The sequence below is a fragment of the Notolabrus celidotus genome, chromosome 7 (genome assembly GCF_009762535.1).
Source record: "Notolabrus celidotus isolate fNotCel1 chromosome 7, fNotCel1.pri, whole genome shotgun sequence".
NCBI lineage: Eukaryota > Metazoa > Chordata > Actinopteri > Labriformes > Labridae > Notolabrus > Notolabrus celidotus.
The window spans coordinates 25830766-25850594 of record NC_048278.1 but is presented as its reverse complement, the minus strand read 5'-3'; the positions used below and the strand labels follow the sequence as shown (position 1 = coordinate 25850594).

The window sequence follows — 19829 nt, the reverse complement described above, 5'->3', positions numbered from 1 at the left end:
GATCCCTACAGGGCCCTTCTTTCTGCCCTGCACTTCACATGTTTGGTTCCTTTCAGTCATCCGTGCTCTTGCAGTGCTGCTGACAGACCTGCAAACCACACACATGGGAGAACCGGGCAGCACATTACTTTTGGCCTTCTTCCCCCCTTATAAAGCAACTGCTCACTCAAAACAGTGACAGAGACATCAGCTCAACTGCCCTCAGAGTGAGTGAGAGACTCTCCTTTTATACAATGGCCACAGCCAATTGAGTGATGGGTCAGAAGTTGATACTGAGAGGGCTGAACACGGGTCAGCATCACATGTGGTAAACTCTAACTGGAAGTACCTAACACTGCTCTTCTTTTCAGATGTTAGACACTAAAGTAGTTTGTTTAGATCTGTAAAAAATAACCTTGGAAAGTACTTGTCATGTGTAAAAAAAATAAAAAAATATCAGAGTTTGTTGGATTCCAGATTTGCATATATTGCAAAAGAAGCCTTCCACCAGAACCTCGTTGTTTAATGATTCCAACTGGGGCTGTACCCCAACCATTAGTTTTTTGAAAAATTGAAATAGAACCTTGTGACATTGTGAGAGGGTGCACTCACGATGGAGGTCTGTATGATAAATGTAGTTTCTTATGACAGCTTCTGTCATATTTAGTTGTGTGACCCAGATTTCAAGTAATGCTCTTGTCAGAATTGAATTAAATGACTCATTACATAAACAATGACTCAAATACTCGCTGTAACATGAAACAGTTTTCACTAACAATCCCACTGTGGATCAACACCCAATGTCAGCCTGAACAGCTCCAAGAAACTTTTTAAATTTTTGGTTTTGGCACAAGTGATATGCAAACCCAAACCAGTCAATTGTTGCATGCTACACAAGACATTAGAGACCTGAGGAAAGCAGGTTACTTATTTATACTGACTCAGGCAGACTTCTCAGGAGGTGGCGAACCAAACTGAGAGAAATAGCAAGTAAACATTCTACATAACTGTGCTGTTTTGGTTTATATTGAGGTCCGTATTGATCTATTTTTTATGCTATTTGTTTGTTAGCTTTTAGCATTCACCTTACAAAGGATAATGTATAGTGAATGGGTGGTTATTGCTTGTCCCTGATACGATTCTAGTTTGTATTACCACACTATACATCATCCCTGTCCTACTTGTAGCTACTTCAAAGCAATCAGCAACTTCAAGATACACTCACCTGCACTGCTGCCTTGATCGCAGGACAGGATCTTAGTCCACTTTTCCCTATCAGTAGTGGTTGGGGCTCAGTAGCTCCTCACTCCTCCAGGCCCAGTAACTGTCATAGTCTCCCCACTCTCAAAACTAGCCTGAGACAAGAACTAACACATGTGCCACAATGTTTACCAATTTAGAACGCTAACATTAGCTGTGATCAGGTTGCCTTTTGGGTGGCTTTTATTGTTGAGTTAATCACTGTTGTTGTGGAGTTTTGACCAATCCGAATCAAGTATTTAACACAGGCTGGTAATAATATTGAAGCTTAGTAATAAATCAGGGTGTAAGGTTTGTTTTTGTTGGGTCATTATTCTGATGCAGCTTTAAACTTAAAGTGGAAGGGTTCATTGAGCCCAGTCTACTTTGAACTATGCTGGTGATCTGGTTCAGACTTTAACTTGACCTCACAGCTGTTAATGTGGTCACCACAAAGTAATCTGGCCTGTAGAGGTAAATATCTACATGGCTGCTTGGTGCTAACAGACAAGTGTCATATTATTATGAGCCAAATCAGCTTTACCACCCAAAGCCCATATACTCACACTGTTAATGCCTTTGATAGTTGTTTTCTGAAGTTTGTCACGTTTATATGCCGACAGGTCTTCTCACTCAGGAAAACTATGTCATGATGGCAGTCAAGTCCATTATCCTGTCCAAGTATGATCAAGTAAAGAGAAATTGGTACTTGTGATCCTATTGGGGCAGTTTTATAAGATGATATACATGAATGAGTATTGTTACCAAAGCCCCAAACATTTTACATGTTTGTCGCTTCGCAGAGCTGTACAGTGGCTTTGTGTCCAAAATCTGGGAAACAGAAGACAAAGGCTTGTCCCATTTTTCCCACAAGACACATCGCTCACCCCACCAGCTACACAAAGTCAAAGATCATGGCTGTTTACATTCACCTCCCATCCTCACAGCACTCTCTGATCAGATGGTCGCTGGGACGCGCATAATGCCGTTCCCACCAGCCTCCCTTTCTTATCCTCACAGGAACCTCATGGGAATCCATGTGTGAGCTGAGGTAAACCACGGCAGGGACCAGTCACTAACCACTAAGATGTACTTATGCACTTGTGAATGACTGAGTGAGTGAGACTCTTAGTGTCGTCTGGCCCAGTATGGCATCGTGTAGCAGAACACAGTTTACCATGTTAGCCTGGCGTTAATCTATTCCCCTGGTGTCTCCACTGAAAGCCTTGTTGTTGGATGGGAACGAGCACGTGGGGTACGAGAGGTGGGTGGGGGTTGTTATCTGGTTAATGTCAGCCGGCGCTCACTGTAGGGGTATTGTCATGCATAAGGATGGACATGTTTACTGTGTGCTCAGTGTTTTACGAGCTGTCCCCCCTTCTCCTTTGCCTCCTCCCTCTTCTTCGTCCTCCTCTTCAATGACGTAATGGAGGAGGCCGATGAGAGCCTGAGAAATGGGATGATCTACTGCTGCTGACATACTCACTCACTAATGTTGTCCTTCTCCCTTTTCCTGCACTCCTACACACTTGTTTAGCCTCTGCCAAAGTTTACTGAGATGCTTTTTTTTACGCACGTCGTCCCTCCAGCACTTTTTCTCTCTTTGCCTCTCAAACTCCTGCAGCCTGTTGCACCAGCTGTGCGTAAGTTCAAATGTAGCCTAGTTTTAATGTAATTTCTCATTTAGGATGGAGTTTACTCTCTACTAACGTTTTGGGCGTTGCACCAGCTGAGATAGTTCCAACGTAAGCCTAAGTTGCATCTTAATTCTTACACTTTGCTCCTAATAGGTGTAAAGTCCTCCGTAGAGTATTGGATACCATCAAGCGTCGTTTTGAAAAGTGGGATGATTTGGAGGATGAGGAGATACAGTGGGTTCTCCCAGCTAGATTTCTTCAGCAACGATTTATCCTCAAGAGATTACATCCTTTGGAAAAATATGATGACCAAGATTTGCACTCCCGAGTATTAATGTTGTAGTTGATCATTTTCCCTCTCGATGTCACTGTTATTATAGACACTGTAGATTAAGGATTTAGGCTATAATTATCACCTTACTATGACACTTTATCAAGATTTACGGAGCTCTTGTTGTTGTTCTGCGACAGTAACATAATTTTGTTGAACTGTTGGTCAGTTCCGAGACGATTAGGCATGAAAGATAACACATATAACACCCCCTGCATCAAAATTGGCGCTTTCCTCTGATTGGCTGCTGGAAGTGTAAACGTCATATCTGCGACAGTGTTTTGGTTAGTTTTGACGTTACTGTCTACCAGTTAAGATTAACCATACGTCTCTGTGGTGAAACCAAACAATGACACAACTTATGTTACAAACTAACTAGTTTCAACGTATGGTTTAGTGTGGACTTTACACCCTAACTTAGGACACAACTTACGCACAGCTGGTGCAACAGGCTGCTGGACATCTGTGGACTTCTGGACTCCTGTTCATCTGTGTCTTGTCTAAGAAGTCTTTGCCCTCTGCCCCCTGACTAAGCTTGAGCAGAGTAATAACACATTTTAAGCATATTTTAAAATATTATAGTATGTATTTATTATATATATTTGATCTTGTATTACATTTAGTGCTGTCAATCAATTAAAACAATTAATGAATTTAATTGTTGGCTTTGTGATTACTTGATCACACTTAATTGAATATGGACACCATGAGACATAGACATACTACATGGCCCTGTTTCTGGATGGTTATTAGTAACTTCAAGATTGTAATTTCCCTCTACTTACCGAACAGACCTACTTTAATGTGTTCATCTTACCCCCTCACACACAGCCATGATGATGTCTGAACAAATCTGCTTGCCTTGCCCTCCCCCCTTTCTGTTTCTCTCTCTCTCTTCTCATCAGCAGAATATTTTCCATGTTACAAAAGTTTACATTTTCTCCTCTTGATTCCATCAAACTTTATTTTAATTTACAGGACGTGAGATGTATGAGTGGAGGAGGAGTGTTGTTAATGATAAAGGTTTTCAAAACACTGAAAATAAGATGGGGTTCAGAATGACATTGGCCCTGTATAATCTTACAACAGGATGGGCTGTAATGGATGGTTGTTCTCTCAGATGTACGACATCAGATGACAATGCATTCATTTTTTTTGATCCGTCATTTTACTTTGATTAACAAATTTAGATTTGCACATTTATTCAAGAGCCCTTGTAAAATGTTCTGCATTTGTAGGCAGACATTTTAACACACACAAAGTTTAACCCTCTATATTAGGTCTGGCAACTTTTAAGGTCAGAACAACATGGTAGTGATATTTATTGTAAACAAGTTTTTTGATTCCAGTATATATCAGGATATTACCTATGTGTGCAAAATCTAAAAAGAAAACCTTTCATGGGAAAGGTGACAAAGTAGTTTCATAAAGCATGACAGGAGCTTAACGCTACAAATTAAAAACTAAATTCTTATTTGGGTTATTCATATTTTTTGCAATACATGTCACATAGGTTATGATCATAGTATCATTATATGATTCAAGAAGTTAAAAAATATAACAATTGTTTCAAATTCAGTTGATACTTCTAAATGTGATAATAATCAGGGTGCAATCAAGAATTATTTATATTAGTTTATAATTATTCTTTTTTTTGAACTAATGATAAATTAGTTTAGGTATATTGATCATCATTAAATTAAGAATCACACAAATGAGTGCAAGAAACATCTTCAAGTTTTCTTGTTTCATTTAAAGTGAATGTTTAGTTTACTTTGATGTTACACCAAAAAAAAAGCTGTTTTCTATTCAGGATTCTGCAATCACCAAATGGTAGCATCATAAATCCAAAGTCTTCTTGCCTGTTAACAGCTAGCGAAACAGTCTTTGTCATATGTTCCAACCCTCACTAAAAAGCTGCAGCTCTTCATAACCCAACTGTCTAACATCCTTCCCTTGAAGGCCAGCTACACTCAAGCTGATCAGCTCGGTCATTCATCCTAATCATCTCCACTCGGTGCTGAGAGACCTCACCACCTTCAGACAGACGGAGAGCTGGTCCAGTCCTCCAGCCGACTCTATAATCATCTGAGACAACAATGCTCCTCTCAACAGCTATCCAAATATTCTCTGTGAAGCCTTCCTCAGTGACCCTGTGTTTAATCAGCTCTGACTGTTGACTTAGCTTCCACTCTCTTGATCCCATTGTGGATGTGTCTTATGGCTATGGTGATATATTTGCTAGCTTGTTAGCCTTTCTGCATGGAGGCGGACAGATGGTTAGAGACTCTGCAGGTGCTTGTTAGCTGTTGTAGTAGACACTTGTGGATTTCTTGTTTCAGAAATGTTCTCCTCCATGAATCAATCAATCATTTTTTATTCATACAGCAGCAAATTACAAAGCTATCACCTGACATGCTACACAAAAAGCATGGAGCGTACTCTTTGTCATATTATTTAGAGTGACTTAACATTTCTCCACCAATGAGCAACCACTATGAAACAGTGGCATTGGAAAACTTGTTTTAATAGGCAGAAACCTCGAGCAGGACCAGACTCAGTGGTGAAAAGTCATCTACTGCAACTGGAGTGAGATCAGGGGAGAAAGAAAAAGACTGATAAAGACAAAAGGATGGACAGAAAGACAGGGAGATGTATATCAAGCAACAAAAATGACAACAACAATGCAAACTTAGCATATTATTGTAAGCAATGCTTATAATAGCAGAAATATGGCAAATATTTTCTTCTTGAATTAATTCAAAGTTTGCAGCTTTGCATTGTGGTAACACGTTTTGCTGCAACGTAGTATTTGTCACAAAGCATTGGCTAAACATGATGAAAGAGAAAACAATAACCACAGCACTACAGCTTCCTGATTCTGAGTCAGCATCATTTACTTCAGCCATTTACTTCTCAATCAGCATTGTTTACTCCGTTGTCTGTGCTGTAAATTGGTCCACTTAGTTCACTTTAGCAGTCTGCACGCTGCCATTTGTCTGACTAAGATCAAATCCACCATGACATGTTTGTTTTGGGGAGATACTTTCCCAATCACGGCTCATTCTGCGTCTTTTCACCCTATAACTTGATATTCTTGCCTTCCAAGCGGGTGAGGGAAAATAAGAGTGATGGGAGGAGTGAGCGGGAGAGAGTTAGAGTTAGAGTTTCGGGTTCCACTTGCCAGCGAGCGCCTCCGTTGACCCATAGCCAGAACTCTCACAGTTGTGACCTGTCTAATTAGTAGAGCAGGAAGGAGGGGGGAGTGAAGTAACACACACAGCCCATCTGGGCTCTCTTCTAGTGTGTGAATATGAGAATAAAGGAAATGGTTTGTTAGCTGTGCGACTGCTCCAAGGCTCTCATTTCTTACGTCACCCGTTCCTTTTTTTTTCTTTCCTCTTCCATGTTGGGGGCCCCCTCTCTCCCGCGGCTGGCAACAGGCTTCCTCTGCCTGCTTCAAAATGACAATCGGCTTCTCATTTACAGCGAGCTAATAAGCCCTTTAATCAGAGTGCTTGTCAACCTCGGGGCAAGGCAACTCCAGAGGAGTTGATCCAGCGGATCAGATGACTGGAAGAAAGAGCAGGAGGGAAAAGGGGAGTAGCATTAAGAGTGAGAGAATGAGTAGAAAGGAAAATGAAAGGGGGTTGTTGAACTTGGAAGAAGAAAAGAGGATTCAGAAACGACAAATGCTAAACTTGTGTTAAGTCAGAGGAGTGGGGGGGCTTCTGCTGAGGATGTGTTGTGTGTTTGAAAACCAACAAATTTGATGTGGTTTAATAAAATGCACAATAAGAACTCAATATGACCAAACACAACTTTTTGATTCTGTGGTGTAGCCGTGTTGTTCTTTTCATGTGAAAAAGCATAATGTTTCACTGTCACACATGCTGAATGTGGTTTTCAGGATGTTTTGAACAGCTTGTTCTTAAACAGTCATTTTAGTATATACAGACCTGACAAGTGTTTGCTTTATTCATCCGTAATCGATACAAAAGAAAACAGTCCACCGCTGACAACATGTGCATTTGATTACACACCCACACTGGTAGTGACACACACGTGGGCGCATACACTTACACCGGCTTTAAGGTTGGCATGCAAATGAGTGCATTGATTTGTTAAGTGACATTTTAACATCCTCACAGACAGCTCTCCATAAGTCCTTAAAAGGGTTTTTTAGGGCCAATGAGGGAAGGAGGAGAGCGTTCAGTGTCACCTCGTTAAAGCTGGAGAGAAATCCAGCTCAATCCAGACCATAAAGAGAACCGCAAACCACAGCGAGGCGCAGAAACTGCACTGATAGGCTCTGTGCAACAGCAAACCTGTAGCAGGGACACACTTTTACTTTTGCCCAAAGAAAGATGATCACCAAAACAGTGTGCCGTGAAGCAAAATAGAGATAACAATAAATCAGTTGTAAGCAGAAAAAGCATTTCAAGATGAGGCTATGTGGACCAGCCACTGAGGGGAGATCAGACGTTCTAGGTTTTGCTCCTCAGGACTCCTGAGTAATCCTGGTTTAATGTCCACCAGCTGCTTAATTGCAGTCACTCCATGTCTCTGGTCTGATGTCTGAAATATGAAAAGCATGTCTGTAAGTCCACAGTGGAGAGTATTTCTCCCTCTGAAGAGTCGGATATTGATGGACACAAAGTCAAACTGTCGGGCCTTGTGTTTGTTTTAGCCGTTAATTTCAAACTCTGGCCACAGATGTTCCAAAATGAACATAATTAGTGTAATCTGAGATTTATACAGGAATAAAGTTTTTTTTTAAATTGGTCTGTATTGGAATTCATCAAAGGTTTGCAAACTAGGCAAGCAAATCAAGCTTCAGAGAGAAAAACTTAGAAATACATAGATTATCTGAAGTGAAAACACTGATTAATGTGACTGACTGTGTTTTTCACAGAGGAGAATATTCCAAATTATTGTTTCTACTGAAAACAAGTCACAGCATAAAACAAAGGGGACCCCCCTCTGCTTCAAAGGTGCACTTTGTCAAATCCTCAACAATAGAAATGTGGGATTCCTGCGACTTCTACCCCCTATCAGCATTTACATAAAGGCATGCTAAATTATTCATTAATTATCAGAGCGTCCCCTGTGGATGGAGATGACACACACACTGGCTGCTAATTGGTCCATCAATAATCCAGCCCTGTTCTCCTGAAGTGGCACCAGATCCCACCTCAGGAATCTGCTATCTGCCCCAACCTTCTGCCTCAGTGTTCCCACAGTGTTGAACTACAGAAGAAGACGTTTCCACACCTGCTCACCTTACACAGTGTAAATGGGTTACTGGTGCATTGCTTCAGATCTGTGATTTACTTGTCATGCTTGTCCATCAAGCAGCCTTTATTCCTCATATTCAGTCATCTACATGAAAGAGAAAAGTTTGATGCCTCTGATGATGTTACTGTACCGTGTGCTTGTGTAACCAGAATAGAATATTATGCGAGGATGTCTTATGCCTTTTCCTAACCATCCCTACTCTGCTCAACTCTTCTTTATTTATTTTGGCTCTTATAAACAAACATGCAGCATGTGGTGTTCCAAAAAGCAGAAACATAAACAAAACAGATACAAAGTGAGAACAAAAAGTGACAAAAGATAACATTTTGAAAGACCAAAAAAGTTCAATATCTCTATAAAATTAAATAAATGAATGAAGAAAAAGTAAATAATTGATAAAGAAACATTGATTAATACAATAAACATAAGTAAAATAAACAATTGGAGAAAAAAAATGTCAAACTTATTTTGAAAATCCAGCTGAAGCTTTAATTATACTCCAAATACGAAGTCTGTAAAAAAGGTTCTTACTTTCCGAGACCCTGAAACTCTTATATTCAGAGGAAGGTCATTCTCTTAGTATGTTGCTAATAAAATTTAACTGTAGGGGTAAGCTTTACAAGTCCCAATAAAAAGATGTAATGTATTGCATTCCTTGTCTGCGATACTTTACCCAAAACAGCAGGTTCTGTATTAAAAATGTAACCACTGTAAGTACTCAAGAAATTCATAATGTCATCAAAAAGGTTAGAAGAAATCACATTAGCACTTTACTTTAGTTTAGTAAATATGAATCCAACAGGAGTAAATGTTGTATTGGTTGAACCCAAGCGATACGGGGGGTGAATATTTTTCTAACTCGATGGTTCAGAAGATATTAAGATTACGAGTTTTTTCCTAAATAAGGACATGACTGACTTGACTCCCGGTCGGGAACACATAGCTGTTGGCTAGAAGGCTCAAACTCTGCCTCTTTACGTCACACTTTGCCTGGTTGAGTTCCGCATTTCCAATATGGCTGCCGCCTTCGATTGGCTTCAAAACAGCGCACAGGAACAGATGGATGATGTCACGGATACTACGTCCATATTTTATACAGTATATGGTTGAACCCCATTTAGAGCTGGTATAGTACAGTGACTCTAAATTAAGTGTAAAACCATCATAATGCAGGAATGTGAGAGTTTAGACCACTGAGGGCTTTTTATGATTACAGTAAGTGAGGGGAAAACTTTGATCTTTGTTTTGAAACAGCTCTAACAGCTCTATGACTACAGCGTTCATTGCTGTCCAGCAGGTAGATAAGATAAGATAAGAAAGAAATATTGATCCCATATTTAGAATGAGGTTAATGAAGTGGAGAAAAAAAACACATAATAAAGTAGAATAAGAAAGAAAACATTGTGCATGTGAATCGTAATTAAAAGGATGTAATAATACAAAATGGATTGATAATAATAATAATAACTTTATTTATATAGCGCTTTTCAAAACAAATTACAAAGCACTTTACAAACAATTTAAAAAGCAGTAGGCAGTAGTTAAAAGCATGTCATTATCCAGCAGAAGTAATAAAACAAGGAACAAAGCAACAAACCATGAAATCAATTAAAAGCAAGTCTAAAATAGTGAGTTTTTAAAAGCGACTTAAAAGACAACAGTGTGACGGCTTCCCTGATATCCTCCGGCAGGTCATTCCACAGCTTAGGGGCATGAACAGAAAATGCTCGATCACCCTTGGTTTTTCTGTTTGAGCGTGGAATAGTTAGTAAAGACCTACCGAAGGATCTGAGGTTACATGATGGCTCGTAGGGAGTCAAGAGATCAGCAATGTAGTCTGGAGCTGACCCCCTACGAGCTTTAAAAGTCAGCACCATCATTTTAAAATAAATTCTAAAATGGACTGGGAGCCAGTGAAGTGATTTTAAAATGGGTGAAATGTGTTCTCTCATTAGGTGGTTATGAGGCTATAAGGAGTATAATATGTAAGGATATAAATGTATTAGTAGAAGGCATGTAATCCACTATGGTTTAATTCCTGCACCCATCTTAAGTTACATTGTCCACCTAAGGCTTTGTCAGACAATGACAGTGACAGACCAAACGTATAACATCATACACATCTGTTAACTTAAAATGCAGACATAGCTCACACACATCTGCACACTCTCACTTATTCAGTCTCTCTCTTACCTTTCCTTCATGCCAGGGATTTCCATAAAGGCGGGCCTCTGGAGAGAGCGCAGCAATAACATGGCTGCTCTTTGTTTCCCTATGCTGATTGACAGTAGATAGGGCACGTCAAAGGTCAATCCCAATGCATAATGAACTGATCTCTCACTCACACACACGCACACACACCCACACACATGAGTGAACCCCAGACAGCCTGCTATTAGAGTGAGTTTGAATAAAGAGGGTTCCCTGGCTTATAATGTAACATTAATAAAAAGGACTGCCTTATGACACAAGCCTTTAAACACACTCAACTCTGTGTGAACATGCTGCTACAAGAGGGACAGACAGACATGGAGTCTAGACGGTGTAAGACTGTAGGGGTGTTCTGTTTCATCTTAGTACTAAATGTTAGCTTAGTTTTATGTTATCATTACCCCATAGTTCAGCCTTTGACAGAAAATATTGTCAAGCGAGTCAGACAGATCTCTCTCCAAATGCTAGATTTGTCAAGTCTACAGCTCTCAGAACAGTGATTGCATTTAAGTGGGGCAGTGTCCGAAAAGCCAATGTGTGTAACAACCATAAACGCACAGTGTACACCAATCCATTTTATACATGTGACAAAAAGGCTGTGAACCAGACCACCCTGAATATAGAGTTTGCTTGAATATACCACTGTCAGTGCTAGAACATATGATAAAAGTGCTGCCAGCACAGATGCCAACGCAAATTTTTCTTTCAGTTGTTTTTTTCTTGCATTGCTCAAAAATCTCATTATATGTGTATCCAATCAGATAATGAGCAAACAGGAGTTCTAGGTAGACCAGGCGTTCCTGATGATTCTTCCTGCAGAATAATGCCTGGACTCAAAACCACAATGTTACTTAGATGGAAATGTTTACTCGGATCTTCATCAGATCTAAATGCTGAAGAACAACCACAGCCGTATACATGCTGTAAACTAAAGGGCTGACAGGCTTTATAATTAAAGGCGTGGTTAACAATCCAACCTGTGTAGGGTGATAAACATGTCAAAGCAATCAACCAAAAACTCTATCTCAAGCACATAATTTCCATACCAAAGAGGATTAGGGCCACTGGGGAAAAAAATGAGGTGCTATATTTTTATTCTGAGATTAAAGTCAGGATTCAGAGAAAAAAAAGTCAGAATTTTGACTTTAATCTCAGAATTAGAAAAAATATACACCTTAATTTTTTCTTCCAGTGGCCCTAATCTTCCTCCATACTCCCAAGATGTGGAAACACTGAGAAATATATATATATAGCAAGTATACTATAAACTTATATTAGACTTATCTTAGATAGTTAGCAATATTCACATGAAGGGAATCATTCAAATATCTTGCATGACGAAGGAAAACTGATAAACTTGCAGTATGCATGATATTTTCCTTCAGCGCACACTCAAATTATATTTTTATTTTGACATTTGCCAGCTATCTTAAAAATATCTCTCATGTTTAAATACATTTGATCATGTGGAAGCAGTTTTGTACTCAGCCATAAAAGGTGATTCCAACCTCCGTCTGCTAAAGCCTTTTTTCCCTCCAAGAAGCAATGTTCACGATTCCTGTATTGTGTTATTCATGTTCCTCTCGTTAAGCTTCAAATAAGTTCAGATTACTGAATTTGTAACAGCAGAAGAAAAAAAATCAAGGCCATGCTCAAGTTGCAGTAAAAACACCATCAAACCTCAGCCGCACACAGTCTCCTCTTTGTACCCGAGCTCTCCTGCCTGATTAAAAGTTGTAATTAAGCGAGCAGGGGAGAATTAGATGCAGAATGAGCTGTCAGAAAGTCACATTTAAGTGAGGGATGCGTTGGTCTGCGCAGTAAAAATTTAAATGATATAAATTGCCATTTAAGTGAAGCACAGGCTAATGTTTTGTCACAAATTAATGTGACACAAGGCAGCAATGACAATCAGGGGCTGCCTCATTCTAATTTGGTCGTGTTTAGAGGGCTTTTGTGAGCCGACAGCTTTACACAAATTAACACAATTGCCTGTTTTTATGAGGAAACCATAAATGTTTTTTCCCTCCTTTGCCGGCTAATGAGGAGAGAAAACGGCTTGTGTTTTAGCGTTATGGCAATGCAGAGAAGCAACACGGTGCTCTTATCCGCCCACAACCAGCGGAGAAAAGAACAAAGACAGAGGCTTGAACGACTCCCCGATGAACTGCAAGAGTTCTCTTATGTTTTGATGCCCCCATCTGATCCGATATGTCTTTACTCAGCTTTTTGCTCATTACAGGAATCATTGGCAGGTTCTTTCGCAGACAGGATTAGCGGCGTACTCTTCTTTCTCTGAGGATTCATCTTTGAGGGGCATTAGTGAAAACTGCTGCTCAGTAATGGGATGAGAGACATGTTTCTAAAGCAGGGTTTGGTTTGAATATGGTGTGAATATTCACAGCACTCACATCCCTCTGTTCTCTCTTTCTTTTTCAGGCTCTGGAGAGCGAGTTTGTGTCCTGCCAGCTCCACCAATGGATCGATCTGATCTTTGGCTACAAGCAGCAGGGACCTGAAGCCATCAGAGCCCTCAATGTTTTCTATTATCTGACCTACGAAGGTGCAGTCAACCTGAGCTCCATCAATGACCCCATGCTCAGAGAGGTGAGGCTGATACATGTATACACACAAACTAACACACATATTATGTGTTTACTACACTGCTGATTTACTCCTCTGGCAGATAATGCTGACAGAGTGAAAAAACTGCATTTCACAGTAAGTAAGCGTTAGCACTCTCTGATGGATCCTTAATCTGACTATATCACAAAAGCATCTGTCCATTTGCTCTGTCTGTATTCCAGGGATATTTTTGATGCCATTAGCCATGTTAAATTGGTTGTACAACGACACAAGAGAGCTAAGCTAACAATCTCCTGGCAGGTTTTGCTGAACAAAGCATTTCCCCCTCCTGTGTTACCTTTGAAAGCACTCCACCAAGTGCTCCACTTTAACGCCTCAAAGCCTCCTCCTTGGCTTACATTCATTATTCATCGTCTTCACTTTGAGCTGCTGCACACACAAGCTAACACACTAACCTGCCCAAAAGCAGACAGCCAAAACACAAAATGCAATGAAGACAAACAAATCAGCTGTTCGAGGCAGCTAGCCAGCAGCAGACCAGTTGACCCAGCTCCCATCAGCCTTTTAGACAGCTAGGTTTCATTTGTTTCAAGTGTCACAGCTCCTCTTTTGATTCTGTCTTGCTGAAGTGACAGAGCAGGTGAGAACATATCTCCTTAGATCTAATTTAATTTAAAACAACTTGTTTCTTAGTTTGGACAATTTCAGTTTTACATAGAGCTAAGTTATTCTGCAGATCTACAAACATTTTGCAGTTGGCAAGACTACAAGTTTTTTTTAACCCATTATGGGGGGTCTTTTCACTTTTATCAATAGGACAGCTGAAGACAGACAGGATATGTGGGGAGCAGAGAATGGGTGAAGACATGTAGAAAATGGTCGCAACTGGGAGTCGAGCCAGCGACCTATGGGACGAGGACTATATCCTCTGTATATGGGGCGTGCTTAGGCCGCTAGGCCACTGGCGCCCCACTGCACAGAGCATTCTTCGTTGAAAATAGCTCAACTTTTGGAACACTGCCGTGTTCTTCAATGTCACATCCTCATGACCGACCAATCAAAATAAAAAAAACAATTACGGAAGTCAGAAAGCATATGATAACCCAAACCTGTTTTTTCAAGGGTACACTCTTCAGGTCTAGGATTGCTGCCAAAGCCACAAAACAAGTTTAACTCTTTGGCCTTAATTAGATAAGACAGCTGAAGAGAGACAAGGAAAGTGGGGTGTAGAGAGTGGAGGGATGACATGCAGCAGAGGGTCGATGCCTGTAGTTGAACAAGCCACTGTTAGGGCAAGGACTGTATTCTCTGTAAATTGGTATTGCTTTGTTTATGAAATTTGAACCATGCAAAGTGTTTTAAAACACACCTAACAGATCCTACAGAGAGAAAATGAAGTGCCATGTGACAACTTTCATAACCAAGCAGCAGTAATCGCCAGTGAGAGGCGCTCTGAAATTGAGGTTGTGGGTGCTGCCAGTATAAAAAATTGTGTAAATAGACACAGGCCCTGTTTGTCTGACTGGTTGTGTTGCTTGCAGCTTTCATTCTGGTCATATAGAATCCAAGCTTTGCAACCAAATCTAAGCAATTCATGTACTAGCCAATCAAATTGTGATTATTCATTCAGATATAGACAAATTGATAAAAAAAAAAGGTTGAATTATGATCAAAATGAGCTTTAAAGCAGTGCTCGTCACAGCGTGTCTGTGTGAGCAGAGATGAGTTCAGAGGATATCAGCCCGGCAGCCTCTCGCCTCCACTGTTCTGCTGCCCTTCATGCTCAGTGACTGGAGAATCACGGGCACCAGGGGCAGATCTTTGATTTATCACCCCATTCACCCCAATTCCCATCCAGATGTGCTTTGGCCTTTAGCTACACACACACACACACACACACACACACACACACACACACACACACACACACACACACACACACACACACACACACACACACACACACACACACACACACACATGCAGATTCATTTCCAGGGTGCACCGGCCATTTTACACACCCAGCCCATTCATTACCCATTCATCTGGTTAACACACAACCGCAAAATTGGATCACCAGTGGACCAAGCTGTTCCAGTGACAATGAGGTTGATAAATCAACACACACATACAGGACCCCTTTAGAGGCCGGTATATGGACGATGAATAGCACTGAAATAACACTATAGGAATGTAGATTTAGGATATATGGAGATTTTACAGTGAACCATTAATCTTCACAGCAGTATTTTACTCTCAAATAATCATTAGTTCTATCGCATTTGAATAAACAACAACAGAACTTGACTTGTGCATTTAAGGTTAATTTCTCACATTGGAGTTGAAAGCTCAGGCACACGATTAGATTGGTATTTTTGTATTGTTTTGTAGCACAAGATAGAAAAAATGCTATTGTTTTTCTTGCAAACTAAGCAGTGCGTGACATTATCATACACAAAATGTAAAAATGTTTAAACTTGTTTTCTCCACATATTACACTTCAATATATCATTAATGTTTTAATAGATTTAAGATTTAAGATTTCAGCATCAAGAAGTGCACATAATTAATAAAACAAAAACCTCTCCAGAGAATACAAGTGAAAGTTTGTGGTTCTCTCCTCCTTTTTTCCCTCTGATGCTGTGAGTCCAATCTGCTGGCTGTCACCTTCTGAAACACCCTCCGTCTGAGCGTTTTAATTAGTTAAATAAACCAAAGCAGCGTTATCCCTGTGAGCTAAGCCCAGGCTCTCCTTCAACTGTGTTTGTGCGGAAGGAAGCGTGCCCTCTCTGTGCAGAAGGTGGAAACAGAGTTCCAGGCCTGGGCCTCGTCACTGCTGGGCGCTGGGGGTGGCTGAGAGCTGCAGGAGCTTTGAGACGGAGGGCTTTTGGGTCTGAAAACGTCCCCAGAGACCGCCATTACTGAGTGACAACTGTTTCTGCCTGAGCTGTGGTCTGGGCCAGGCTTGGCTGCATTAGGACAGGCCCCGCGGCTGTTCATTGTCAGGGGGATGGGTCACAGACGCTCGTGTGTGTGTGTATGTTTTGGTGGGAATAGGTTGGTATATTGGGCTGGAGACTTCTGTTTTCCTGCAGAGCTGTTTGGCAGCCACTTACTCCCACCCAGCCAAACCTAAGTTCACTCACACACACCTATACCTACGAACATTCATGAGTTTTGTGTTGATTATACTTTGATATGTTTGTACATACACATTTGTATGTATACATGCGTCCATTGGCATGTGTGAACCTTTGTATATTTATGTGTACTCATCAGCATAAATGCACACGGCTGTGTGTTTATGTGTGCATTTCTGTTCTGGGAGAGAGTTTGGAATATCTCAACACAGATTAGGGAACGCTGCAGAGGCCACTGCTGTGTTTTTCAAAACCATGATTACTTCCTGTCCTGCCTCCACCGCAAGTCAAAACTCACCCCCTCTCCCCTCTCTCTAAGAGAACTGTGTGTCTGCAGGCGCATTGATGTGTGCGTGTTCACTCGGGTGCATGGCATGCATGCACATCTGTGTTGCCTCCCAGTGTATAAAGAGAAACACCCTGTGTTGCCTTCTCATCGTTGTGCAGGGCTTCCCCTCTTTCACATGTGATTATGGAAAATCCCAAAGCCTCTCACACCAGCGACAAAACACAGAACCCTGTCTGAATTGTACAGCGTTTGCGTAATTCGGCAGAAGACGGGAAATATACCCACGCGAGTGAACCTGCTTTGACGCTCAGCCAAAGTCACTCACCATACAAAAGGCCCAGTGGTTTATTTGCTTTGGATGATCTGCCCTTTGCTGTATTTAATTAAATATTGGAGTATGGACGTCTAAAGCCGAGCACACCGCCTTGCTGCTTGTCAAAAACACAAGGCCATTGTAGTTATTCTTTTATTCTATTCATAGAGCGAGCATTGTTGAGTCGATTTGCATAAAAGTGGCATGTTTTACATGGAGATCCATCTTGTCAAGGGGCTGAGTAAATCAAAGGGCATGCTGGGACATCAGAGCAGAGGGCGTCTCAGCCATTTAAATGTATAGAATATAGAAAACCTTCATCAGACACGGGCCAGTGCCCCCAAAAGAGATTGGCCTTTGCGATGGCCCCTCATATAATCACCTGAGCATTGCATTGGCACATAGGAAGAGGACAGGCTGACCTAGACTCAGACACTTTCTGACGTCCCTCAGCCTCATAAATGTCAGAGCTGAACTTAATGAAGATAGGTTGAGTGGCTTTGAAGAGTGTCTTCCTCACATTAGCTTAAGCAAAATGCTCCGCTCCATAGGCCGAGGAGAGGGGAGGCTCTCTGACCTTGAATGATGCACTGATGTCCTTTCCTGAACAGACTCACTGCAGCTGAGATGGAAAATGTTGAGATTCTCTGTCATTATCAGGGATGAGGTCACGTCGGAGGTGTTTTACTCTTTAACGTCACTGAATGCACATGAGGCTTTGTTTAAAAGCATTTAGATCCAGCTTACTCTCACTACTACACACCTGGATTATGGAGGCTAATCTTCCAGAAGTTGCATTCTTGCAGACATGCATGTGTTTACATTTGCGTGAGCTCTCAGAAAATACAGTTTTGATTCAGACACGAAAACCACTGTGTTTGAGAAAACTTTTTTAAACTCTGTCTTTCTGAAGGCACCAAACCACAACACTGGCTTCACTGGTGCTACCCTTGAGTTTTTACAACAAATCACACTTTGAAATGTGGACATTAAATCTAGTTAAGATTGCTTTCATTGTAACTTCATCAACAAAAAGAGGCATCTTTTCCCTTTTCTGTTGCATGAAGAGTAATATCATGAAATCAGAGGTTCATAGTGTTTTAAAAGAAAACAAGAAAAGCTCAATGGCTCTCTCTTTTCAAACAAAAGGAAATGATGAAGATGAGGGCTTGATTGCCAAAACATGTGGGAGTTAGTTTGAAGGTGTAAATGACCATGCTTTGAGAATAAAGAGTTCCATTGGGATATTATTGCTACGTGACTTTGTGACTACATGTATCCAAAATCCAAAGAGCACCTCAAACCTTCACTATTTGGCTCCGGGAAGCACTCCATCTGTGTATTTTTTTTTTTTTTACCTCATTTATAATTTATTATTAACAAAGCAGAATTTACACTGAGGATGATTTGAGCCTTTTCTACTTTTGACAAAAAGAGAAAGATTATGAAAGGTAAAGCAGGGAAAGCAAAAGAAAGTGCAAAATAAGCAAAAAAATCAAAGAAAGAGAGCTTGAAATTGAGGTAATGAGAGAACTGACTTTTAAGTAGGAGACTGAGATGGATATGATCTCCTTGGTAATTTTGTTCTAAAATCACACGCAGAAATCCTCATATAGAATCATTTGTTGTATGATTCTTGGCAGTAAAAAAGCTGATACTACCTCACAGTGGACAGTGAAGATCCCTCCCTCTCCTCCGAGTCCCTCTGCTCTCTGCTTAGTTTCAGACAATGGATATGACTTTGCAAACTTCCCAACCTTTTTCTCATGGAAATACCATTTGCAGGCCTCGACCATGAGCTCATTCTCACAGGCCTCGCCAAGTCAGGCTCAGACCTCTCAGCCTACACACACAAGCTGTCACTCCCACACAGCTAGTCACAGCACACACCAACACACTGACGGCTCTGTCATAATTCTGCGTCGGCCATTTTCTCCCTGCCTGTCCCTTTTCATAAACCATCCATCACACTGTGTGATAGATTTTCTTACTCCCTTCAGTTTCTTCTTAAAATGTTTTACAAAGTCCCACTGAAGCGTATCCTGTTTACTTTTGTTTTCCGAATGCTAGAAACTTTCTTTTTACTTGTTTGTGATTCTGTTTTTCCAAGCGCCTGCACCTTTCTGTGGTCTTTAGTGTGTTTGCTGTGTACTGTAAGCATTCTGTAAGCATTTGATTTTCCTGTTTTTATTTGTTTAGTGGAATGTAAACTGAACGTTATTGAGTTTTAGACTGTGGGTCAGAAAATAAAAAAACGTGGTCTGTTCACAATTTGACCTATTTACTGATTTAAAAATCCACACAGAAAAGTAACCAATAAAAGTCACGAATAAGAACCATCCTGGATAAAGTAAATCTTTCAGTGTAGAGTATTGGTGTCTGCCTGTGCTGTGGGTGTGTCACATCCCGTGCTAGCTGTCCTGACAGTGAGCAGTGTGATGATGTCCAGGGGCTGCTGGGCCGGCGTCTGCTCTGACATTTATGGTCCTATACCTCTTCATTAACACCATCTAACCAGCCTACAAGCCCGCCCGTCCCAGCCCGCCTCTGATTCTGTGTGTGGTTGTGGACGATAAATTAGCCTGTGTGTGTGTGAGAGTGTGTGAGACATGCTTTGTACTCATCTTTTTGTGATTTTTGACTTGATACACAGTAGTTTTTAAGCATTGTGTTATAACACAATAAAATAGCAGTTTGACTGTATAAACTTTAGGACAGCTAAAACTTGTCAACCAGGTTTTTATTTACCTGTTACAAAGGTATCCATTCATGAAGATCTTTACCTGTTTCACACCATTTTTAAACA

At 40.8% G+C, this 19829-nt stretch overlaps 1 protein-coding gene across 4 annotated transcripts in view; it reads left to right on the top strand.

The window, feature by feature from the left end:
- lrba (LPS responsive beige-like anchor protein) overlaps window positions 1–19829 on the top strand; it is a 231454-nt gene that overhangs the window by 190124 nt on the left and 21501 nt on the right. For all 4 annotated transcript variants that reach the window (XM_034687798.1, XM_034687799.1, XM_034687797.1 and 1 more), the window contains one exon: window positions 13135–13302. In XM_034687798.1, the coding sequence (XP_034543689.1) occupies window positions 13135–13302 (168 nt within the window). The remainder of the gene's footprint in view (window positions 1–13134; window positions 13303–19829) is intronic.